We start from the raw sequence: 26,880 nt of genomic DNA on the forward strand, positions 1-26,880 counted from the left end.
CCAATTCTTGACAGGAAAATGGTTGAATATCTCAAAAAAATAAAAATCTATGCAGGGAAAACTGTTTCCCACTGAGCTCCAATAATGAGTAAACACTACCTGCTCTTCTATTTTGGTTCATGGTCATGTACTGGCTAGGACAGCTGGCAAACCAGGAAAGCTGAAATTTAGGACAATTTTGTCTGTAATGCTTTTTAAGAAATACGAATTGGAGTAAGTTGTACTGATAATTTTAAGCAGTCATAATAGCAGTAGCAACAACAACTGAGGAACTTATATTCCAAGGACACCTCTTATTTGCAAAGTGCTTTACACATTATGGTATAGGTCCAACCACTGGGTAAAAAGAGGGAATGTGTCACCTTCCCCAATATTTGACTATTCTGTTTGAACTAATGCTTTCTTAATCCTGTGCCTGCCCCCCTCTCATTTAACCTTTTGTAACGTCACTGCATTATTGCACCTGGGAAACATTCTGGCCTGTCTTGCACAGATGTTTAAAGAAGGTGTAGACATCAGTTGCCTCAGCACACTAGCCAGGGTAGTATAGTGCTAGTGTGTCCTTGATTGCTAGATGCAGTGGGTGTCATCAGCTGGCTGGGGATGGGGGCATTCCTCAAGTGTGCATGGAACAGAAGGTAGCAGGTAACAGAGAGGAGTGCATTCTGCTCCCTCTAGGAACATTAGTAAGAAGCCCTGAAGATTATAGTAACCACAGTCCCATGGGTATTGCCTTGCACAAACACTGAGGCCTTCATTTTTGCTGTTACTGCCATGCTCTGCATATTTCAGTGAGTACACCCAGAACTTATAAGACTGACATCGCTATATCTATATCACTCTACCAACTACTGAAGTGCAGCTGCCTCTGGGGTGGAACTGCTTAACAATTCACAGCAGCACAACACACGAATCTGGAGCATTGTGCATAATTTAAGCTGCAAGGGGACTTGAGTTAGGCAGGAAGCAGGAGGCACTTACCTGAGTTGGAAATTGATTGGGTTAATGTCATAACTCTTGCAGAAGTTACCAGGGAGTCTTTAAAAACTACAGACCCCAGTGCTGTGGTTTCCCTTCTCAACTGACAGCACCCCTAGAAGCACAGCGCCCTCTAGCACCATGCTGGGTAATTGTGTCAGAAATGACAAAAAGAATTTTACCTGGTGAATCTCCAACACCACTGCCCTCAACACTTGATTTTTACCAAGAGGTTTCACATTCAAGAACTGATCCTGCCCTATGCCTTCTGACAAAGCAATCACAAACCCAAGGTGATACAGTTACAGGAGACATACTGAGACTCTACCAGCTAGTTCATGCATGTGAACATTAAGATCTTTGTATGCAAAAAGTTCTGTTCCCAGTCCACTAAAGAAGCAGCTTTCTTACTGGGCTATGAGTAGGAAAAGAAAATGGTGTTCACGTTTAGATTAGGGTTTGGGTTTAGGGTAGAATCAGGTTTGGATTCAAAGGCACTGAAATGTGATCTGTCATGGTGAGAATTCAGTCCAATTGATTTGTGATCCTCTGACATACACACTTCTGGAACTCCCCCTTCTGGAATAGCTAGGCTCCAGCTGTTTGGATTCAGACACAGATTGTGGAGTAAGGAAGTTTCCCCAGGATTTGAAGGTATTTCTGGTCTGGGATTTGGTTCAGATTATTCTCTCCTGGTTTAGTTTGATAACTGCCACCATCAGTAGGGCAAGTAGGGTAGTACTCTCCACTACGCAGTACCGGCAAGAGATTTTTAGGGGGTACCGGGAAGCAGAAAGACTTGGGGCTAACCCCTGTCTCCAGGGTGCTGCGCTCTGCTCCTTAAAGGAGCACAACGCAGCTAGGGAGGGCATTCATTCTTTATATGGCTTTAACAGCACAATGCATATGCTAACAAACTTAAACAAAGGCTAGCATATGTATTGTGTTGTTAAATTGGTCATGAGTCCTCAAGAGGGAAGGGGTGTGGGGAGGGAGAAGGGGAGGGACAGAAGGAGTTTAAAGCAGTGGTTTTTTTGTTCTGTGTCTCCCCATTGGTCTGAATTATCCATGACATTCATACTGCATCACATCAAGTCCAAATCATTAGAGGAATGCCTGTGCTTGCACTGACCGGAGGGTGTTTGGATTCTGATGTCAGCCCAGTTCTGCAGTCACACAGGAATCAGGTGGTGTCCCCAGTATGCACAGAATTCTTCTTTGCAGCCAAACTAGTCAAACATGCATTTTGCTAACTGGAACTGGAGCCACAAAACAAAGAAAGCAAATGCCTCATTCTCCAGCTTTGTGGGTGAGAGAAATAGAAGTGAAGATTATAATGCCGGACACTGACAACCTTAAATCAGCTGCCTCAGGAATCTGCCAAGAACTTCGCTGAAAATATGTTCCTCATCTTAGCAATGGAGATAAGACTTACCACACATCTGCCCATCCTTATTCGAATGACCCGCCTTCTGAGGCATTGTCAGTTTCACCTAGAACAATTACAAACTTGGAACCTAATCCTATAAACCCTTAATCATTTGACCAATCCCACTGAAGACAATGGGACTGTTTGTCCTCAGCAGACTTTTCTGTTACATGAGCATAAGACTAGGTCTGTGAAATAAAGAAATGTATTAATTAAGCAATTAAGCAGTGAACATTCCTGGGAAATGTCAACTCGGGACAGTCTCTATGCAAAAGAATAAAGGGACACAAATCTGACATCAGGAATCATAACATTCAAAAACCAGTAGGAGAACACTTCAATCTCCCTGGTCACTCCTAAAAGTGGCAATTCTGCAACAAAAAAACTTCAAAAACATACTCCAATGTGAAGCTGCAGAACTGGAATTAATTTGCAAACTGGATACCAGCAGATTAGGCCTGAATAAAGACTGGGAATGGTTGGGTCATTACAAAACCTAAACTAAATTTCCCCAATACTAATTTCTCCCTACTGTTACTCACACCTTCTTGTCAACTGTCTGTAATGGGCCACTCTCTTACCACTTCAAAAGTTATTTTTCCCTCCCTTGGTATCCTGCTGTTAATTGATTTATCTCGTTAGACTGACCTCACACTTGGTAAAGCAACTCTCATCCTTTCATGTATTTATATCTGCTCCTGTATTTTTCATTTCATGCATTTGGTGAAGTGGGTTCTAGCCCACGAAAGCTTATGCCCAAATACACTTGTTATTCTCTAAGGTACCACAGAGACTCCTTGTTGTTTTAACTCAGGAAATGTCACTCATCGCTTGAGCTGGGCCTGGGACCCAGGGTTCTTATCTGAAACTGCTGTTGGGCAAAAAGAAGGAGTGTTCATACCTAGAGGGCTTGATTTGGTTTCAGTTATATTGATAACCTGCTGTGGCAAATGTTAACTTTCTGGTTAAAAGAAATTAAAATATTTTCCGCCGAACACATTTTGGGTTTTAATTTTTGCGATAAAATAAAGCACTTTCCAACTAGCTCCACTTTCTGTGAAATTGCTGGTATATCTTCCTTCTACTTGGGCAAAAAAATCTACTAAAAACTGCCTTTCTCACCGTATTTCAGCTCTTTGCTACTCAGCTCCAGGAAGCGAAGAGAGACAAGAAAATGAAAAGTAAAGGCGTGGGGAGAAAGTTAATCAAATACTTTTGTTTTTGAAACTAATTTCAGTTCAAGGGTTGATCAAAGTTACAGATTATTTGTTGTTGGTTTTAACGCCTGCCTCAAAAACAACAAGCTGAAGAAGGGAGGCCTCTTTGGTAACAGGGCCTGCAAATGAATTGGTGAAAAGCACAACCTGTACTGAAACTATCTACATGTTTCCACTCTCGGTCTGCCTGTCTGTGACACTCTCTCTTTCCTCTTTGGTGAATATAATTTACAGTAAAAGCACAGGAAACTGAATGATTTCCTCTTAGGAAAGCACCTGACAAAGAGATAATATTGCAAGTAGAGAAGTAATGTCAGTGAGTAAAGACGTCAAATGATTTGGCTTCATCAGCACCTGCTGCATCCTCCGAGGTTTCAGTAAAAGACCTGATCCCAGAGTGAGAGGGCTTTGATGTGGTCATGAAAGTGCATGACATTCAGAAGGTATGCGAGTCCTCAACTGCTCCTAGTGACAGCCCAAGTACAAGCAGCTTTGAATTTTCCATTGTTTTTGTGACAAAGCATTTACTTGATATGTCACATGCAATACCATACCAGAATCTGCCACGATCAATCACCCACCTGACTCTGCAACTAGTGCATTGATGCCAGTGGGACTACTCATGGACCAAGATACTACTCAGTGTGAGAAAGGGTGGCAGCATCTTTCTCTTGGGAACTGTAGTGGGCCTGTCAGACAAACAGCTGAGTAATCTGTAGTGTCCTGTGGGTGTGACACTGCACAGCTGCCATTTTGAATATCCACTCTCACTCCTGTGAAGAGCGAATCCTCACACCAGCTTTGGCCGTGAGACCATCACTGTGCGGCCGCCATTTTGGATCTCCCATCCTCTGAGGAGACAGTCCCTTTCAGAAAGTTTAAAAATCTTTTTTCCAGATACCTAAAAACGGACAGCTACAGTTTTCAGAGAGATTTGGGCACCTGGCTCACATAAAAACGAAAGTGATGTAGGCATCCAAATCCCTTAGTCAGCATTGACAAATCTCAACCAAAAACTTTCTGAAATTTCAAAAGCTGCCCTGACTCAAGAACCAAGTTCCCCATCCAAGCAACTCCACAATGGCAGCTGCAAAAGGTACGAGGGTGGATCTCAATAGGAGCAGGAGTCTTCTACACGTCAGAAGTGGCATGGTAAGTGGGTTTATGTGTATGTTTGTGTGCATGTATGGGTGTGTGTAGCGTGGCATGAGGGGTGGCAGATTAGGAAAAATGGGGATTTTATATTTTGTTAGGGAAAACAGTTTGTCCACAAATTAACTTTCTTTCATACCCAACCCCCTCTTCTTTGAAAAACACTCTATAAAACACACAGGCATCATGCTGGCAAAAGATGATTAATTTTGGCTGTTCCTTTCTCCACCCTGAATGCCATAAAGCGTCTAAATCCAAATTAAATCATGGTAGAGTAAACGAGGCAGTCAAAGGTGATGTGAATTAAGTGTTACATTGCAGGAGGAAAATGAGGTAGTGTAAACTTGATGGCGAACCATTCCAAACCCAGTGGGAAATTCCTCAGCTCTGGAAGTGCCGGATACCTTTCAGTTGAAGTCAGTGGGGTTGAGGTGTTCCCAAGCTGCTTTTTGAGCTCCCAAAAAAACAGGAGTCGTTTGAAATGAGGAGGATGGCCTAGTAAAGCACAGCTAGTCTCTCTTTTCCATATTTTTTTTTTTGGAAAGGATCCCCCCCATCTGTCATCTAACCCAGCCTTTTCTTCACCACAAGAAAGATTGCCCTGTTATCTTGATGAGACTCTATACAAGAAGTCATTCGTTCATGGTGTGGCTGCCCGCTTTTCCAGGAATTAAGATAATTTGTATTGTTGTGTGGACGACATCTGCCTGCACTTCCTCTGTGACAATGACACCTTGTTTATTAGGGCTTATATGTGTCTTACCCACACACAGCTTCTCTGGTAGTGGAGGCTGAGATTTCTTTACCTGTGGAGGCAGGTGGGGAAGTACCCTAGGGGAGGTTGTATGCACAAAGACAGGCGTCATGAGAGTTCCTGCTCAGACATTTTCAAAGAAATGTGTTGTATGAGAAATGTGTTGCATGGAGCACTGATGGGGCTATCCCCGCAAGCCACTGGAGCGGCTGAAGAGACTGGGATCAGTACAAATGAATATTTTTTTTTGTCTTTCCTCTAGTTTCTTTTTTACGCACACAAAATTCTCCAAACCATAAAATGCTCATGTACGTCCTTCGAAGTTAGTTTAGCAGTAAAAGTTATAGTCCGGGGGAGATCTGTGGGTTGGTGTGAGAGGAAAGAGCTGAGCTTTGTTTGTTTTGCTTCATTTTTAATCATGACCTGCATTCTCCATTTATCTTCCCACCAACCTTATGTATAGAATCATTAGCAACACTGCTAACTTTCATCTCAGGGGGTTACACAATCAGCTACTGTGGTATGAACCGAGGAAGTATAGTTGCATGGCTAAAGCAGTTGACGGGGGCTCATTATCTGGGTTCATTTCCTGTCTCTGCAACAGATTCTGTATGTCTCCTCGGGCAAATTGCTTCCTCTCTCTGTGTCTGACGCTCAGTTACCCAGACAAGCACAAAGCTGTTTTCATTCCGGCTCTCCCACTACATCCATCTGCCCACTCAGACCTTCTTAAGGAAAATATCAGAGGGGTCGCCATGTTAGTCTGGATCTGTAAAAAGTGACAGAGAGTCGTGTGGCACCTTATAGACTAACAGATGTATTGGAGCACGAACTTTTGTGGGTGAATACCCACTTCATCAGACACATGAAAGCTTATGCTCCAATGCACCTGTTAGTCTTAAAGGTGCCACAGGACTCTCTGTTGCTTCTTAAGGAAAGACATCCCAAACTGAAAGTTGACATTGTCCAACAGACAATAATAATCACCTTCCCGCCTCAGAGTGACTGCAGGACATATATAAAGAGCCTTAATAGAAAGGTCCTGCAGTTACAGATATCAGTAACTGTCTGGACTACCTTTTCTATTCAGGAAAGAGTCCAAGAGGTAGGGCTACCTTGTCTCAGGGCATGCTGGGAAGTAAACTCTGCATGCAATCCCATGCATTTCCTCTAAAGAGCACTTGCGTGGGGCAACTCTGAGAGGATAAGGCTCTTGTGAGAAGATATATACTATAGCTAGTTCAGACTTACATTTAAACATTTGGTCTGGTTCTTTGCTTTGTTTGTTTTGCTATTTAACTAGGCAACAATACAGGCAAAAATAAATTCTGCTAAGATTGATGAGGATAATACAAAACAATCTTCCACCTGAACATACAAGTGCAATCTTGTAATTTTAAAAGCCTTGTCGATACCCCCAGCATGCCCTCACCAATCTCTGAGCTATCGCTTGCAGGGGCTTTTCAGTAATGTCCCCATCGTGAAATCTATCACCACCACAAATAAAGCCAGTTCCCAAACCATTCCTGATGGTGCAATTCCCACTGGAGGAGTTTCTCTGTGTTTCTCAAAAGATGAAACCACTCCCATAAATAAAATTACTCATGTGTGTACTTCCTGGATTGGACCAATCATACTGTTCCCCAGAGTACGAACAGTCCTACAATACTGCAAGCATTTCTTGGGCACTGTGGTTATGCAAATATTCAAGCCAGCTTCTATATCAAATTTCCTTCTAAACAGCCTAAGGCGTATCTTAAGCAAGACTTTCTCTTTAAAAGGGTTAAAAATTTAAAAACAGATAAAGAGAGACAGGGGTAAAAATTTTAAAAGTGCGTAAATGCCGTAGTACCATCAGGATATGTCCACACTTATGGTGTGTGGAGCACACACACCGCATGTCCAGCGAGAACAGGTATAAATGGCAGCATAGCTGAGGAGGCACAGTTTAGGCGGGTAGGTCCCCTTACGTGCCCGAACCCCCAGGGTATATACATGGGCTCTCTACATGCCCACGCAGTGCCTCGCACAGCTACACTGCTATGTTTAGCACTGGAGTGTCCTGCTGCCAGAGCCTTTCCCTTCTCCTCTGGCACCCACCCCCCCTCCAGGGCCTTTTCCCCTTGCTGGAGCCTTTCACACAGCATGTAGCTACACATGTAGTGCATGTCCTCTACACGCTGCCATAAGGGTAGACTGCTGAAGTTCCATTTTCAAAAGGGAGTTAGGGCCAGATGTTCCAATGTATTTAAGGCCCAGATCTTCCCATTGATTTCAATAGGAATTAGGCACCTAAATAGTTTTAATGAGCTAGGGCTAGGCAATTAAGCTGAGAAAGGCATCTAGTGGGATTCTCAAAAGCACTTAAGCAGGTTAAATGGTTATCTCTCAATGGGAGATGAACTGTCAGTAGGCATTAGGGTCAGATTTTTAGGCCCCTAAAGATACAGATAGGTGCCTAATAGAATTTTCAGAAGTGCCTAAGCACCTAATTTCTGTTGTTGCCAATGGAAGTTAAGCACCTAGATGTTTTTAAAAATCCCGTTAGGCATCTAGCTGCATAGTCCAGCATCTAAATTCAGTTAAATATATGGCCTGTATGCTCCTAAGTCACTTAGGAACTTTCAAGAATTTTATCCATGACTTACTCTGAAAGTGGCTTCTAATTTCTTAGTTGGGAAAAAAAAAAACCTAGATGAGTCTCTAGATCAATCTTGGCAGGTTTTACATTCACTTAAAGCTGAGAGCATTCTCATAATTTTTGCAAAATGACTTTGTCAAGTTAAAAATAGGGATGGAGGAGGGACAGCGAGATAGAGCATCCTATAGCCTATACAAGATGCTGTAGTATGTTTTTTGATCCTGAATCAAAATTGTATTAGGTCAGTGGTTTTCTTTTGGCATTCATTACTTTGAGGTCTTACCAATTTCTTGCTAGCCAGTGGTCCTGAAAAATATCAGGCAAGGTATCTGTCAGTGAATAATTACTGGAAATCTCTCTTTCCCATTCAGCTTATTAGCATGACTTCTGTGACTAGGTGGAAACCTAAGCTGGTCAATACCAGCTGTATTTGGATCTCCCAGATGAATAGCATAGCACAATAATGAGATAGAGGTTGTTTTGGGATGCTTCTAGTAATGAAGAAATCAATTCTGTGCTTTTCACCTCATTCTTTGCTGGCTGAATGTCTGCAAACAGGTTGTGAGTTTCTTAAATGTGCTTGTTCAAAATTATTCAATGACATTTCACATTAATGTGAAAAATGGTCTCTGTAGTATTCAGCTATCTCCGTGTGACTTGAGAAGGGGGTGAGATCCAACAATGGATGCTTTGCTGTCCTTTTCTGGTGTCTTGTCATTTGAAGGGCTCACTCTGTACTTTAACAAATATCAATGAGGAGCGTAATCCAGCACCTTTCCTCAATATCCCTTAGTTTCATTTCAGTACTCTGGAACTGGCAAGGTGCCTAGATTGATTAGCCAAGTGGAACTCTGGTTCAGAGATGTCAAAGAGGGGCTAAACAGCTTTGAAGTACCTCCTTGTAGCATGGGCATAGTGGGGATGATGCTAACAGATGAAGGATTTACATGTGCAGTGAAACACAAGGACTGATACTTTAATCATGAGTAGAGAGCAGTCAACTATAATGCAAGATAGAACTAGCGTGCCATCTGCTGGTAAAAAGAGAGAGAAATAATGCTAGCTGAAGTCTGAAAAAGTTAGTGTGGGACAGAGAGTTTGAATCCCCACCAGATGTTGGGCTAGGGGAAGATGTGAACAAAAAGATCTCTCAAAAATCATTGGCTAGTATTAGCCAACACATTTGGCCACTTCCCCACAAAGGGGTTTGCTGTTATCAACCTTTAACTCATTTAACAGCCTCCCTGCATTTCACTCTCTGACCTTCCATGTCTAACATTTGTTTTGTGGTGAGTTGAGTAACTTGTGCATTGTGTGAGATGGTCATGTGGGAGACTCATAAAAAGTGTGTTGTATTGTCTTGGTTCTTGCAACATGTCCTGTTGTTGCTGCTTCTGAAACCTAGGCACTGAAACCTCATAGTGAGGCAGATTGTGGTGAGATTTATTGCTCATGTCTGCTTTGCTTAGGTAGCCACAGTAGCAGCGGCTGGCCACACTCTCCACGTACATTCATTCGCAGCATACTCGAGTCTCAGCATAAAACCTTGGATGGATTTGCTAATAGGCAGTCTCTTCTCTGGTTGCTCCAAAGTCCTGACCAGGAAACTGCAGGGGAATGCCCCCAGGACAGCTGTCAAGCAGCCAAAGCTCAAATGTAAGAAACCAATTGAAGGGTGCAATTTAATAAAACAGCAAAGATTCAAGTGATGATGAAGGGGGTCAAGGGAGAGATGTGAGTTTTTCCAGTATCTTTGTTCACTTTTTTTTTATACCACGTCAATCCAGCCATTTCTGACCTAACCGAACAACTGCAGTAACAACGGATTAACTGTAGCTCTGTATGGGACAGAAGAAAACATGGGTTGAAAACAAGGTGTTGCTGATAGGTCTTTTCCCTCTTTATCAGACATTGTATGAAGATGTGGGCTGGGTTCTGTTGTATCCCAAGTGAGTGGCAACATTTCATTCACATGCTAAGAGTCAGGGTTAAAGGCAAATTAACATCTTTCTCTCTGATGGCTGGTCTACACTGGGGGGTGGGGAGGGATTGAACTAAGATAGGCAACTTCAGCTATGCATATCTTAGTTCGACTTACCTGGCCATCCTCACGGCGGCGAGTCGACTGCTGTGGCTCCCCTATTGATACTGCTTACTCCTCCTGCCGAGGCGGAGTACGGGCGTCAATTCGTGGATCAATTTATCGCATCCAGATGAGACGCGATAAATTAATCCCCGATAGATCGATTACTACCCGCTGATCCGGTGGGTAGTATAGATATACCCTGAGGCACTTATATGACTCCCCTCCTCATACCCATTACCATAGCATCTGAGCTCCTCCCGATCTTTCATGTATTTATCTTCTCAACACCCCCCCTGTGAGGTAGGGCAGTGCCATTATCCCCATTGTACAGATGGCAAACTGAGGCACAGAGACTGAATCCAAGAACCTCTAAGGTAGTTAGGCACAAAACTCCTATTTCATATACTTTATCAAATACCTTTCAGAATCTGGCCTCAGTGACTTGCCCCGGGTCACCCAGGACATTTGTAAGGGAGCAGGAATTGAGCCCAGGTGTCCTGGTTACATGCTAACACCATAACCATTTGGCTATCCTTCCACTTCAGCTTCTGTGAATGCATCCAGCTGTTGGCTAGATGTCAGCACAGCTCTGCCAAAGTGGGGTATTTTCAAAATTGTCCAGGGGATTTAGGTGCATAAGTCCCATCAAAAGCCAATCCTTTAGGTGCTTTTGAAATTCTCCCTGAAAGTGAGTTGTCCAGCCATGCACGGGGGCTTGTATAAAGTCTGGGATGCTTTCTTCAGTGGGCTCTGTCTACCCTGATTCTTCCAAAATCTCAGTCCAGAACACATGGGCTTTGACTCACACCCACAGAAGTAATTGTTTCGTAGACATGATAAGTTATCTTGCGAGAAGTTTTCTGTTTAACAGGGGACTCTCCTGTTCCTTGTCAATCTCTAGTCTCTCCTGTAAAAGATTAGGACTGAGGAGGCAGGGAAAGTGCCTTCAGTGCTAACACTGCTGTGAGCAGCTACAGCTTGCTGGCAAGGAGTCTGCCATAATTCTCCACTGGTATTGCAGAATCTCCACATCAGCTGAACATGCAGCTCTGCAACTGGATAAACCAGCTTTACACATCTGTGCTCATACCCTCAGACAGAGGCTCTGGGCCAGAGAATGATCAATAACATTAGAGGGACATTGTAATGGAAACAGGGTTTGATCAGTTTCAAAGGATTACACTAGGGCAACGCTCTTGGGGGCTGGGAGAGGGGAGAATCTTGTAAACAGAGTTTTAAAGGTGGCCTTGAAAAGAACAGGGCCTGGTAAAAATGTTTGCAAGAGATGTTGTGGCACAGTTGAGGCCTTTAGGAAGAAATGTGGTGGAAGACAGATATATTTTATGCCATTAGCTAATCACACGTGTATTTTTAACCTAACCCTATTTTAGCTCCTGCATGATATAGAAACTTCAGGTATTTGGGGAGAAAAAAAAAGACCCTCTTGGACAGAGTTTTGCAGGAAGTTGTTGCCACAAGGCACAACCACCTTGGCCAGCGGCGTGAGGTCCTTGTTAGAACAGACCTACTCACGTCTGTGCTCACAGAGTGAGCATTTTCTTTCCAAGCCACAATCCAGAGATGGCAGAGGAAGTCAGAAGCCCACAACTGAGGAGCATGGTGAGGACAAGGCAAGGAAGAGAGACCAGGGCTTAAAACAAAATGTCTTTTATTGTCTTTAATCAAAGAGTATGGTACAGAGGAAATACACAGAGGCTTCGTTCTTTCTTTCTTTTTTTTTAAAGGAGCCCTTTATTTACACAGGTGTTCCACATCACCATTTGGTAGCTAATCCCACCTTTGCATTTCACTTGTTTCCCACCTAGTTGAAATCAAGAGTCAGTCAGTTAAATGGCACAGTGAATGTGCTTCTGGGTAGAAAAAAAGGAACACCCTTTAAAAACCTTCCATTGCAGTGAGTCCACCAGAATACTTACACCCAAACACTGACAAAAGGGAACACGCTTTCTGAATAAATTTAGCATCCTGATCATTCTCAGCCTTCTTTACTTAAGGAAATGTACCCTGGATGTGGACAAAGTTGATGCATGAAGAAAATGTAGAGGTTTATTTAAAAGTAATTGTGCTTTATTTAAAAAAAAATACAATCAGACACTGTCCTGCTGTGTTTCAGAAAGCATGACAAAAATGTTGCTTATTATTATCATTATTATTATTATTTTGTCATTATATTAATATAAAATTAAGATTTTGCTTATGGTTTAAATTGTACTGCTTCCCTTCTCCCATCTTTCTCTGCGATACATGATATATCTCTATATATATTTTAAAAAAGCTTTCCAATGACCAACAGAAGTTCAGCTAATAATAATAATAATGATGATAATCATACAAATTTGTGTGTGTAAAATATGGCTGGTTCTCAAACTACCAATGTACAACCTTTCCCCCCACCCCTCCCTTGAGCTGCCCATTAGACCATGGAAGAATCTTGTGACGGACCCTCTCTGAGAAAAAAAACCCTCCCAAAATCTAAAATCAATACAGAACCCTTGAGATTGTTGTCTTTGGTGTGAAGGGCATTAACCATGGGCAGTGAAAGCTGGTCTGCAGAAGATACTGTGGTTGCATCAGGCTGGTCACTCAGATTGTAGAAGGAGCCCCTGTTAGGCCAAGCGTCATTGATGCTTTGGTAAGATTACCAGCTGCCTTATTCCCCTCCCCCGTGTTATTCCATAAAACCCACCCACTACCCCCACCCGGTTTCCCAAACTTTCCTCCATCTCTGGGTTTTATGCTCTCTTTCTTCTCCCTTCTAGATTCCGGAAGCTGATGGGTCTCAACTTCATTTCTGCAAACTGGATGGAGTATTCATGGCCCTTCCAGTGGAACCAGTTAACACCCTACAAAAAAACACAGGCAATATGACCCCATGTTAGTACAATCTGCATCCCTTGCTCTTATATAGTGCTTTTCAGCCACAGATCTCAAAGTACTTTGTAGCTGGTGAAACAGAAGCACAGGAGCGGTGAAATGACTTGTTCAAAGTCACCTCAGTAGGCTAGCAACAGAGCCAAGACCGGAAGCCAGCACTCCTGACTGCCAGTCCAGATCTCTATCAACTAGGCAATGCTGCCGGTACATGTGATATTCTATTCTTTAACCTCATAACAGAGAGGTTGCAATATTTATTATGCTCCTGTATTTCTGCATTATAAACTCATAGATTGTAAAGCTGGAAAGGACCATTACGAACATCTCATCTGACCTATAAAACCCAGACTATAAAATTTCACACAGTGATTCCTGCATCAATCCCAATAAGTTGTGGTTGAATTAGGGCATCTTTCTTAGCAAGATATCTCCAATCTCAGTTTAAAGGCTGGTGAAGAATTTACTACGTCCCCTGTTCCAACTCCAGCTGCAACAATCTGTGAATAGAACAGCAGTGGGTTCCCCACAACTTTTGTCCCCAAGAGCAACTCCTGGTATGAGATTAATGAGGCTGTAGTAGCTTTGAGGTCCATCAAAGCCAGTATTCCTATGCCATTCCTTTTACTGAGCCCTGCTGGAGGAGGCAGGGGCTTGGGCTAGAGTAACAGTGTCACTCCTCCATCGTTCTCTCTTATGTTTACTTCATTTCCAACAGAATGCTCTTTTTTTTAAAACATGAGAACCTGTATTTGAAGTGATAAAAGCTCCAGCCTCAAACATTCCTATGAACTCTCATGGGAGAATGATCAAAGAAGGCTGAGAACATGTTTGGATTGAACCGTGATTCTCATCTGGTGAACATGATTTTATATTCCCCTGAACCCCATGATTTATTCAGTTTTAATGATGGTGTTCCTCCTGTCTCTCTGAAGCACTATACACGACAAGAGATGACAAACAGAATGAATGAACCAGTAGCTTGATTTGGTATGGCCACTCCTACATTCCCATGCCTGGTGGATTGTTACATAACATTGCTTTCAAATAGCAAACTCACCTGACTGTGGCTATTGTCACCGTATCTGCCCATCAGATTGACTCGGTGACAATTCTTGTACCAGAAAGCACCTTTGTAGGACAAAGCACAGTTTGTGATGGCAGCATCATTGTCCTTATCAAAGGTGGAGAAGGACCGTCCATTGTGATAGTTCATGGAGTCACCTATGTAGGAGAAACAAAGAGAATGGTGTCAGAGTTTTCACTTGGCTTCTATTCTGCATGTGTAAATGATTCAATTGGTAGGGGCAACTCTGAGTTTTTTGGGCATAAAATACTTTGGTTGCTCCTGCTGAAAAACCTGACGGTGCATATCACAAGTTTTGCAGAGACCACTTTGAAACCGTGGTCCTGAATTTCACTTGAAATGCTATTTGCTAATAAATAAAGGAGAGATGTGCCCACACTGTGAATTTTGCCCCTGTATCCGGATTCTGAACCCACCACAAGCTTCTTGGGCTTCAGATCTGGGGTTTTGGTTCAGGCCCAGCTCTGCTAAAAATAAATACCAAAAGTAAACGAAGGCCAGTCCACGGAGCTATGCTGATTTACATCAGCTGAACATCTGACCTAAACATCATCGGTGTGTAGACTTCAGAAAATGACAAATATACACATTTTAAAACTAAGTAGTTTAAATGGATTCCCTGTTCACTCACTGAATCCAAGATTGGTGAATCCAAGATTCAAGCCCTTGCTTGATTCTAAGATTCAAGCCCTCAAGGTGCAGCATTTCTCTTGTTTGAATCAATGTTATATTGTTTAACAACTGCAGCAGAGCAGGGGACCATATTTCTTACGCTACTCTAGGTGCCAATAATGTTATCGGGAGACACAAAGAACCCCTAAGACCTTTAACTTAAGCCTTGACAGATGCTCAATTGCCTTTCCATTTACCTCTCAAAAATGTACTCATCAAATTTAATTCTGCACAATGTGTCCTTGGATCTGGCAACTCAACAATTGTCTGAAGTAAATTTGATCTCCACGGTCACTTTTACTGCACTGTGTAAAATTGCTTTGGGGCCAATTTCCGCAGTTCGTGCACTCGGGGCTCAATCCTGGTCCTCTGTCCAAAGCCAGAGCGAACAGACAGAGCAGAGCGATCTTCATGTTGGTCACTAATGGAACGGAATCTCCCCTTCAGCAGTTGGCACAGCAGTGATGCTGCTACTGTAACCCATGAGCTGAAGCAGCAGCCTCTACCTCAGTCTGTTTGCCCGATAATGGGGGAGTTTGACTAATAGAGTTGTATAATTGCTAAGCCATTGGCTACTCTCTTGTCATAGAATCATAGACTATCAGGGTTAGAAAGGACCTCGGGATGTCAACTAGTCCAACCCCCTGCTCAAAGCAGGGCCAATCCCCACTACTCAGCTATTCAGAGAGCCACCATGGACAGCTGCAAGGTGCATAGTCCCTAGAGAGTTCTTTCTGTGGCCATGCACGGCAGAATCCCAGTATTTCTCTTTTGTGTAAGCCATTATGCTCCTGTGGCACAGGATTTAGCCCTTGGTCCTTACTCTGTCAACGCTGAAGCCAAAGACGGGGCTGGACCTGGTCTACAGGCCTGTGCTTAATGGGAATGAAAGAGGCAGAAGTATTCAGTAACATTATCAAACATTTTATAACAGGCATCAATGGAACATTCTTAACAAATGGTGCTGTGGCAAGATATTACGAGCCCTATTAATGACAGGTAGGTATTGCTAAAATGAGACATATGTCTGTTTAATATGTTTGTTTACATTCTGTCATAAGCATTATAAAAAGTGGCATCTGAAGGAGCAGAGCATTTAGAATGGAATCATAGAGGAAAGCGATCCTTTCACATTTTCCAGTCTCTCCCCAAAAGACTTACCTGCCGTGACAACAATCTCCATCGCTTGTGCACAGAAGTTGTTGCTCTGAACCAAGTAGAAGGAAATTGTAGCTCCAGCCAGATATGGAGAAATGCATTCTCCCCCCGCCCCCCATTCTTTCCTGGCCTATTTCCAGTCTGAAAAAATATTAGTTTTAACCCACCTGCCGTTCCACTGTATCCATCCACTTTTAGCCGATAACGGGTCTTGGAGTCTCCCACACTAAACCTGTCATAGAGAGCGTAAGCTGTCTCGCCCTTGTCTCGCAGATCCACACGCAGCTCATACTGGCCCTGGGAAGTGATTTTGTGGAGGTTCTCCAGACCTGTAGTAATGAATGGATAAATGAGTAAAGAACCACTGTGTTGTCTCTGATCTTCTGTCCTCATGTCTTATTACCACATATTACATCTTCCTGCCATGAGTCTCTTTAGAGAAGCCAATATTGTAGTCAGCGACACGGATGTCATGCCTACAAGTGACTCATACTCTTTTGTTTCCGAAAGCTCTTGGCAATCGCTTACCTATCCAGAATTCATCCGTGGGATCCCCAAACCCAGCGGCGTAAGTCCTCCAGTTCCTGTAGAAATCCTCCTTTCCATTGTGGCGCCTCAGAAACACCTAAAACCCCAACATGCCAGTAGCTTTATATTTACAATAGTTATGACTTTTACACACTAAAGGCTTCCATACACCAACCATCCCAAAGCAACATTGGCACTGACGTATTCCAGCCCAGCTAGTACAATTTTAGCAGGCTCACTGAATACTATTTTTAAGCAAGGCCCATGTTTCTTCTTGGGCTCCAAGCCACCTCTGTATTTTGCAGCCTTGTAGTCAGTCCCTGCCTTCTGCTTTCTTAGCCCTCCCTCAAAGCTCAATATCACTCAGCCAGGTCCTTCTGTAGCCTTCAACCTGTTGTCCATGAAGCCTCAGTATTTCTCAAGCTCCTTTCCTTCACTCTTTGACACTTCTCAGACTCTCAGCCCTACCTGGCTTCTTTGAATTCCACAGATTCTCAGCACCGTACTTTGCTATTCTTCTTGCCTCTGTTTTTAATGCCCTGCTCACCCACCCTTCAGTGTGACTGTAGAACTAATGCATTCTTCTCAGTCCTCGTTTCTCCTGCAAAGTTTTGGAAGTGGCTGCACCTCTACATCAGTCTCCCACCCTGATTGCAGTCGGATTTAGAACTAAAAGTTAAATTTCCCAAGTGTTTTGGCACATTAATGCAAGTTCATTAATAATGCAGTAATTGATTGAGGCTGGGTCCTGTCTCATGTTCTTGACTCAGGCACAAGGCAATAGTGACACAGAGGTTTTGGATCCCTTCCCGCGGTATACTCACAATCCATCCACCTCCATCAGAGATCATGTCACAATACACCTCCACAGGCTGTGACTTGTTTCCATTTATATAAATGGTGTAAAGTCCAGAGGCACTTTCTCCGTTCAACAGAGCTTGGGAGCAGTCTCTAGGGTAAGGATAGAGAAGTCCAACTACACACAAAAGAAAAAAGCAGAGAACAGTGCTTGAGGAATCATTTATGAAAAGGGGATGCATCTTCCTGTCATTTAGGTAATTAATTTGTGAGCCATTTCTGGTGACAAGGCAAATGAATCTATTGCATTTAGAAGAAATACTGCTAAGAATGGAGTAATACAGTAGTGGTGCACAAACTTGAAAATGTGCAATGGACAATTCAACTTGACTGTCCACAAATCTGGATGAAAAAATACTGATATTTTGCATTTATATAGCACATTCCTTCTTCAACTTGCTCATTAACTAATGAATCCTTACAGAACACTGAGTGCATTAAACATTAGTGTCCTTAGTATACAGTTGTAGAAATTAAATCAGAGAACGTAGGTGACATGGCCAAGAAGGTTTCCCAGCTGATCAATGGCTCAGCCAGGAATAGAGCCCAGGAGACCTGACTGTAAACTCTAGAAAATCCTTGATCCTGTATTCATTCTAGATATTATTGTAACAATCTTTGTGCAAAATATGCTTTGTGAGGAGCCATTTAAAAACTGGCACCACACTGATCATTAATAATCTGATGTAACATGTGTACATAATGCCTATTAAGTGTTATGAACACAAGCTGAAATGACGACTGTTGTTTGTTTACCAGACAAGTTTGGGGAGTAGGTAAACTGGTTTCTCAAAGACAAAGGACAAATTGATACTTCTAGGCAGCTGTCATCAAAGTTGATTGGTAGCCACCTGTCAAGTTGCCAATCTTTGGCAATGAAGCGGGGTGGGGCAGGAACAGATCAATCTGCATTTTAGCAAACAACAGCATGGAACCTTCCCCCGCCTCAAACCTCCATGTCTCCTTCCTCACAGCTGGAATAAACTTTATCTAGGGGTAACTCTCAAGAAAATGCATCCACCCCAATTCATCTATCTTTCACCTAAGAAGACAAAGGAACCAGCCCTTTGACTCTGAGGTGAAATCCTGACCTGAGAATTTGGTCAGCCATGTTGCTGGAAATGTGGTAAGGATTTTACCTTGAATCAAGGCTAGCTTGTTAAGTTTTAGCTACTAGAAAGTGCATTCACCTTTCTGTCTCTTGTAATAATTTCTGACTTTCATACCTGATACTTGAATTCACATAAAATCGTATTTTCTATTGTTAATGCACTTGTTTTGTTTTTTAAGCTAAACCAATCCAGTGTTGAGTTTAAATAGAACAGTTTGGCAACTCCAGTTAAAGTAGCAAACTGTTGAATATTGACCCTTTACAGAGGCAATGGGCCTGTAATATCTGAACAGCCCAGGAGAAGGCTGGACAGTGCAGCACACGCATTTCTGGGAAAATTCGGGACAGGGAATTTGTTCGGGTCACTCTGCAAATAATAACCAAGGTTGCCGGAAGCCAGACTGGAGCGTTGCTGACAGGCTGCTGGGGTCAGAGGTGCTGGACCAGAGCTGGAGCTACACACAGACACTCAGGGTGTGATTTGCATCCTGGAAAGTTGTTTGTGAGCATCCCAGGTTGGGAGCTACAACAGCAAAGCATTGTGAAGCACCCAAGGTTGTGGACCAGGTGGTGACACAAACCCTGGTCTGGATTGCAACCTAGAAATTCACTCTACATAAAAAATCAGATAATACATATCATAAGGAAATATTTAGGGACAGGTTTCTAAATCTAGGCCTCTTGCATATGCCTGTAATTTTGAAGGCACAATTAACTGCATTTATATGCCTACCTACCTGCAATGTGGGCACAATCATATAGTTAAATGTTAAAGTGACATCAGTTATGTCTGCAACTACCTGCAGGACAAAACTGCACCTTTAATGATTTGCACGTATGACCTGTGAGAGTATAATAGTGGAAGCATGACTAAAGCCAAGATGAAAATCAGGATTTCTTCAATAACAAGGGTAATGCAAAGTATGTTATAAAACAAGGCATGTGAAAAACCAGCAACAATGGCACATTTTTTTTCTGACTACAACTTAATAGAAGCATGGGGGGAAGGGATAGCTCAGTGGTTTGAGCATTGGCCTGCTAAACCCAGGCTCATGAGTTCAATCCTTGAGGGGGCCATTTAGGGAACTGGGGTAAAAATTTGTCTGGGGATTGGTCCTGCTTTGAGCAGGAGGTTGGACTAGATACCTCCTGAGGTTCCTTTCAACCCTGATATCCTATGAAATGGGCAGTCAATACAACTTCAAACATAAAAAATCCCCCAAACTATTAAAATGTGAATGTTTTGGGCATTTTCTTGACATCTTTGAAATTACTGAAAAAAAACTACTGAGTTTAGCATATTCAGTGGAAATAACTGCAATAGGTGTACTTAAGTGATATTCTGGAAAGGTGTATTTCTATTATTAACACTTTGATAGTCTCAAAGCCAGCTGTGTAAATGTAACTCAAGGTCCATCGTGTATTCTGTGATGCCCTCTGCGCCAGAGGATTTGAGTCCCTTACGGCTCTGACTAAAGGACTTAGGCCTCTAATTCAGGAAAACACCCCTCCTCAGTCCAATTACTCAGTGGGGAGGTAAACACACTTACTCATGTGCTTGCCTCCCCACTGAGGTCAACAGGACTCAAGCATGTACTTAAAAATAAGCATGGACTTAATTGTTTGCCTGAATAAGGTACTAGCTCTTTAGCTGAAGCTGCAGAGATTCATGCTTTAGCTTTGGAGGTCTCCAGTTACTGATCATGACCAAGAAGGCAGATGTCACTTAAACACATCAGGATCTGATTCTGCTCCCACTTACTGGTGTAGCTCCATTAACTTCAGTCAGGTTACTCCTGATTTATACCAGATTTGACTGCAAGCAGGTTCAGGGCCCTGTGACTTTACCTAGCATTTTATAAGCACTTGACCTGATGTCAGCACAGATGGCACAGTCAGAGGCAAACATTTGAAGATGCTATTGAGTTTGGAAGGTTGAGAATTGTGAGAAGTGAGGAGAATGGCAGGTGGAATTTTGTAGCCATTTAATCCTTAAAAACGTCATTGTATTTTCCTTGCCATCAAAAATGTGTCTGCTTGACTATCAGCTTGATGAGGGTTTCAGAATTGCATTCATTGCATTACTATTGCATTCAGCTCACTGGGGAGCCTTCCCAGGTAGGATCGGAACGAACACTCTAGGGTAGCAGGATGAAAACTGGGTGAACTCAGTGGGAAAGCGAGAAGGGAGAGGAGAAGCTAGTCCAGGGGTTAAAGCTCCGAGGGCCAAATTCTACCTGAGTGCAAGCCACTACACCCACAGTCTGAATCAGGCTGGGGGTGGGTGGAGTGTGGAGGGGTTGAATAGCTGAATTCCATTCTTCCAGTCTGAGCGAAGTGAATGGGGTTGCTGCCTTGTACAGAGTTTAAGTAGTGCAGGGAGCCTCGTGCTGGCCTTCTACACAGAGGCTAGCCGCTCGTATAGATGCTTAGGATCCCAGGTGGGGTTGTACGGTCCATGCTGCTGGGGCTTCACTGCTAGTGTTTTTCAAGCTAGCTAGACCAAAGCTAGCTCAAGCTACATGAACCATAGTCACACCTCTGACTGCAGCATAGACCATACTCACAGCCCTAAGCATACTGGAAGTATCCACTGCCCTTTGACTTCAATGGGAGCTGCAACTGCCTATTCCAGAATGGAAACCAGTAGATAATTCCAACCCCTCATACAAAACAAGGGCCTTACTTGTGGTGAAGATAGTCTGGATTATCTTGCTCTTCAGGGCTCTGTTCAGTGCCTGCAGTTTCACTGTGTACTGGGTGGATGGGTTTAGCTCAGATAAGCTGTAGGAAGTTGCCTCAGGTCCCAGGATGACTTCCTGTTGGGACAATAAATCCTAGAGAAACTCTGAAATGAACAAATCCATGGACTGGAACAGTTACATATTTTAGATTTTCAGATGCCTTTTTACGTAAATTATTGATGGTCTTTTTAATCGTTTCAATGATTTATTATGAAATTTTATTCCTATGAGATTTTTACCAGGCTAACGTCCATTAGTAGCATCAGAAAGGTTGCCTGGAAATGAATGTTTAATATTACAATGTTTAAGTAGTGTAGCTCAAAAGCAAGCACGGTAGAAGTTAACATGGCTTATATATATACATTATACACTGCTGGAGGGGTGAAATTCATCAAAAATTGAGCTGGATTGTCCTTTGTGGTATGTCTGTAGATGCCACTGAACTGAATTTCCAAACGTGACAATTTTGGACAACTATCTTGGACTACCTAGAAGAGGCCTGATTTTCAGAAAGTGCTGAATGCTTGCCCTCTGACAATCAGGTCTTTAAAAGTGGCTCAAGTTGAGCACCCAAAATCACTAGCCACTTTTAGACCACATATGCCCATTGCCTTTATACCACAGACTTTGGATGGGAGAAGGCAGCTGCTAGCTGTCTGATTTTTTTCCCTATTGCAGAGGGAGGGAAGATTGTCTATATGTTGTCCAGGCTGTAGCTAAGTTTTCATAATAGGCTCCAATTCAGGAAAGCATTGAGACATGTGCTTAATGTTAGATGTGTGCTTCTGACCCATTGACTGGCATTTTCTGAGCAGCTCTACCAGCATGTCTCCCAACTCAGAATTTGTGAGTTAGATCCAAGTGCAGTACCTTGACTTTGCCATCAATAGACTCATAGATAAGGAGATAGCCAGTGACAGAAGCCCGTGGAGGCCTCCACGACAGCACTGCTGTTTCTGACTGAACCTCAATGGCACTCAAATCTCTTGGCGCATCCATGCCTAAAGGAGACAAGATACAGTGACTACAGTGCTGGCTTGATGGCAGCAGACAGTGGAACCTTGTCGCACTGCACGGGGCTGCAATGTTGAGGAAAGGCTTGACCACTGCACCTGTAGTGAATTTGGTGAAGACCGTTTCACTCTTCTGTGGTCCCTTCACTGCATAGATCCTCAGCATATATTCGGTTGCAGGACGAAGGCCATTAAGGTCATATTCCACAGTGTTCCCAGACACTGTCTGAGTAACTTCTGGCTCTAGACAGAAAACACACAAAAGATGGGAACAGAGAACTTTAGTTTGCGGACCACTAGAAGTCATGATGTCAGTTGTAAGTGGCAAGCACTCTTCAGAGGGAGGCTTAACACCAGCTCTCTGTTCAAATGATCACATCCTGAGCTAAGGGCTGATAATTTATTGGAAGGAAACCCATTTTTCTGAGGTGTTTCAAGGCGAGGATGAAATAAGCAGAAGCAGTGACTCAGTGGAGTCACTGCCTCAACACACACCAAAGCTGAATGTAAACTGTTAACTCTACAGTCAATTCCATACAAAAAGTACTAGCCCCCCCTGCTGTATGTGTTGAAAATAACAGTGTTTTCTCTTCACCTCAAGGATAACACAGACACAGCTCTGCTGCTGCTCACCACCTGGATTAGGGACTGACAACTTACTTAAATGAGGATGCTGTAACATGCTCCTAACCAGCCTTCATCCCTCAAATTCAACCTTCCTCACCCCCTCCCAGTTGCTGAATTCAGTCCTGAGCACCATTCTCACTGACTGCCCTGTGGTCAAGTTGAAAGCTGCCGCCCACCCCCCGACCATCCTTACCATCCTCAGCAATGTAGGAGATGACATAATTGTCCACCGCGGCAATTGCTGGCTGCCAGACTGCCAAGGCCTCAGAGTCTGTGATATTCACTGCTACCAGTCCTGATGGGCTGTCCAGAGCTGAAGGGACAGATAATACCATGATGAGGGAATTATACGTATTAAGGGCTTCCCTGCTGAGTATAAGATGCTGTACTAGGCACGCAGTGCGAATGGCACACACTGCTGCCCTTGTGTGGTCCTCTTTGGAAGGGAGAGGGGGAGTTTACTGGAAAGATGCTGTACTTCACAAAACAGCACTGCTGCAGAGTGAGGTCATCATGGAAGAGGATTAAACTCATACCAAGAGGCTGGCAGCGAGAACTAATTATATTCAAAGTCTCAGTTCCACAGGCTCTCAGATAATACTCTTGTCATCATCCATCTTGGGGCCTCTTCCAGACCTGATACATTTCCCTCCTCAATGCACTCAGTCCCAGACAGGTTCTTGGGGAAAACTCAGACTTCAGAGGCTGGGGAAAAGACTGAACTGATGGCAACTCATAGCCATTACAACTGTCTACAGACCTCTAGCCACAATTGTTTTGAATCACAAAATCTGTCTTTCTACATTATTCTTGTGGGGATTGCATCTTCCCTCCTTTTCATGCCTCCCATCAGAGACCTTGAACTGGGACCATTAGCTGCTCCCAAGGGTGAGGGACGTGAAGTATGACCCAGCCTCCAGTGCCCTGTACCCCTATGAGCCCAGGAGAATGATGAATCAATTAAACTGCAGATGGTTTTTCCAAAGGGACTGGGAGAATCATAGATTATTAGGGTTGGAAGGGACCTCAGGAGATCATCTAGTCCAACCCCCTGCTCAAAGCAGGACCAATCCCCAAATGGTCCCCTCAAGGATTGAACTCACAACCCTAGGTTTAGTAGGCCAATGCTCAAACCACTGAACTATCCCTCCCTGATTTATTTAAAACTATGCTAGACAAAAGAGAGATGAAAGAGGGGATGGTTTTCTGGTACTGGGATTCAGGAGATGAGAGTATAATTCCTTGTGCCTCCACACTCCCTGTCTGATTCGGGCCAAGTCACTTAATCAATCTGTGCCTCGGTTCCCCATCTGTAAAATTGGGCTAATAATGCTTTCTTCCTGTTTTGTTTGTTTAGACTATAAGATATCTGAGGCAGGGTCTGTTTCTCACTGCAAGTTGGGACTTGCTTAGCAGAATGGGGAAGTTAAAGCCTCTAGACTCATCTGCAATATAAATACAAAGAATAATAAACCACTAGGTAAAATACAAAAGAAATAAATCCTCTATCAGGGGATAGCTAAAATGTGACTTGGTCGGCCTTTTTCATCTCTGATTTTTATGAGTCTTCTGTATGACACATGAACTTGAACAAACTTACTAGGACCTGATTTCTTTTGAGCATTACCTGTAGTCAGAATTCCAGAGATAGGCTCGCTCTCTTCAAATCCTTTGATGGAGAATATACTGACGGTGTAGTCGACACCTGGGATCAGTTTCACCAGCTTGGTCCTGGTCTTGGTTCCATCCACCGTCACAACATTGGGAGCACCTAGGAGCAAACCAAACGTCCAGGCAATGATGAAATGATGTTCCTGCTAGTGTTTAGGCTGTGGTGCTGTGCTCCAAACAAAGGACTTCATTTCCAGTACAGAAATAAGTTTTGTGGAATCATAGAAACGTAGGGCTGGAAGGGATCTCAAGTCCAGTCCCCTGCACCGAGGCAGGACCGAGTAGACTTACACCATCCCTGACAGGTGTTTGTCCAACCTGCTCTTAAAGACCTCTAGAGAAGAGGATTCCACAGCCTCCCTAGGAAACCTGTTACAGGGCATAACTATCCATATAGTTAGAAAGATTTTCCTAATAACCAACCAAAATCTCCTTTGCTGCAAAGTAAGCCTCTCATTTCTTGTCCTACCTTCTGTGGTACAGAGAACAATTGATCCCCATTAACTTTATAACAGCATTTAACCTAACTGAAGACTATTATCAGGTGCCCCCTCAGTCTTCTTTTTTTATGACTAAACATGCCAAGTTTTATATTACTCTTTCCACACAGGTCAGGTTTTCTAAACCTTTTGTCATTTTTTTTTTTTGCTCTCCCCTAGACTCTCTCCAGTTTGTCCAGAGCTTTCTTAAAGTGTGTTTTGCCCAGAACTGGACACAGTACTCCAGCTGAGGCCTCACCAGTGGTGAGAACACAATAGTATCCTCTCCTATCTTACATACAACACTCCTTGTTAATGTGCCCCAAAATGATATTAGCCCTTTTTTACAACTGCATCATGTTGTTGACTTATATTCAGTTTGAGATCCACTATAATCCACAGCTCCTTTTCAGCAGTACTGCTCCCTAGCTGGCTATTCCCCATTTTGTAGTTGTGCATTTATTTTTGTTTTCCTTCCTAAATGAAGTACTTTGCACTTGTCTTCATTGAATTTCATGCTGTTGATTTTCAGACCAATTCTCCAATTTGTAAAGGACGTTTGAATTCTAATTCTGTCCTTCAAAGTGCTTGCAACCCCTCCCTGCATGGGTTCATCAGCAAGTTGTATAAGCATAGTCTCTATTTTCCAAGTCATTAATGAAAATATTGACTAGTACTGGCCCCAGAACCCACCCCTGTGGGATTCCAGTGAATTGTTGATAACTATTCTTTGAGTACTGTCTTTCAACCAGTTTTGCACCCACCTTATAATAATTGAATCTAGGTCACATTTCCTTAGTTTGCTTATGCGAATGTCATGTGAGATTGTGTCAAAAGCCTTACTAAAATAAAGATATATCACATCTACTGCTTCCCCCCATTCATTAGGCTGGTAACCCTGTCAAAAAAGGAAATTAGATTGATTTTGCATTCTTGACAAATCTATGTGGGCTGTTCCTTATCACCCTGTAATCCTCTATGTGCTTACAAATTTATTGGTTAACAATTTGTTCCAGCGTCTTCACAGGTATTGAAGTTCGGCTGACCTATAATTCCCCAGATCCTCTTTGTTCCCTTTTTAAGGATAGGTACTATGTTCTCCCTTCTGGGACCTCTGCCATCCTCCATGAGTTCTCAAAAATAATTGCTAATGGTTGCAAGATTGCTTCAGCTAGTTCTTTGAGTAACCTAGGATGAATTTTGTTAGGCCCTGCTGACTTGAACACATCTAACTAAGCTATATATTCTTGAACCTCTTTTTCCCCTATTTTGACTTGTGTTTCTTCCCCTTTGCTGTTAATATTAATTGTGTAGAGTATCTAGTCATCACCAATCTTTTTAGTGAAGACTGGAGGAAAAGAGGAATTAACCCCTTCAACTTACTTGATGTCATAAATTATTAGCTTTCCTTCCCCACTAAGTAAAGGACCTACACTTTCCTTCATCTTTCTCTTGCTTCTCTGTATTTAAATATCCTTGTCTCATTACCTTCAATATCCCTTGCTATGTGTAATTCATTTTGTGCCTTACCCTTTCTGAGTTTGTCCCTCCATGCTCGTGCTATGTACACACAGGGCCAAATTTTCCCCTTGGTTAAACCCACTGACGTCAATAAGACAAGGTTCCCATTTGTCATGAAGCACCAAAACAGAGAGCTATCATGGTGGATGGAATGAAACATCCTTAAGGGATGTTCAAAATAGCATTGACTTAGAAAACACAGTTAAAACCACAGATGAAATTTAAAAAAAACAAACAATTTTTAATCTTCAAGGGCCAGCTT

At 42.9% G+C, this 26,880-nt stretch overlaps 1 protein-coding gene across 1 annotated transcript in view; it reads right to left on the minus strand.

Annotated features, from left to right (window-relative positions):
* Positions 1 to 11,909: 11,909 nt before the first annotated feature.
* The window catches only part of TNC (tenascin C), a 95,849-nt gene continuing 80,878 nt past the window's right edge, over positions 11,910 to 26,880 (minus strand). Inside the window, 10 exon segments of the mRNA XM_032797785.2 lie at positions 11,910 to 13,121; positions 14,210 to 14,373; positions 16,234 to 16,395; positions 16,595 to 16,691; positions 17,419 to 17,570; positions 21,250 to 21,382; positions 22,178 to 22,308; positions 22,420 to 22,563; positions 23,141 to 23,260; positions 24,575 to 24,718. Of these exon segments, the coding sequence (XP_032653676.1) occupies positions 13,011 to 13,121; positions 14,210 to 14,373; positions 16,234 to 16,395; positions 16,595 to 16,691; positions 17,419 to 17,570; positions 21,250 to 21,382; positions 22,178 to 22,308; positions 22,420 to 22,563; positions 23,141 to 23,260; positions 24,575 to 24,718 (1,358 nt within the window). The 3' untranslated portion in view covers positions 11,910 to 13,010.

This window comes from Chelonoidis abingdonii, chromosome 24, assembly GCF_003597395.2.
Source record: "Chelonoidis abingdonii isolate Lonesome George chromosome 24, CheloAbing_2.0, whole genome shotgun sequence".
Lineage (NCBI taxonomy): Eukaryota > Metazoa > Chordata > Testudines > Testudinidae > Chelonoidis > Chelonoidis abingdonii.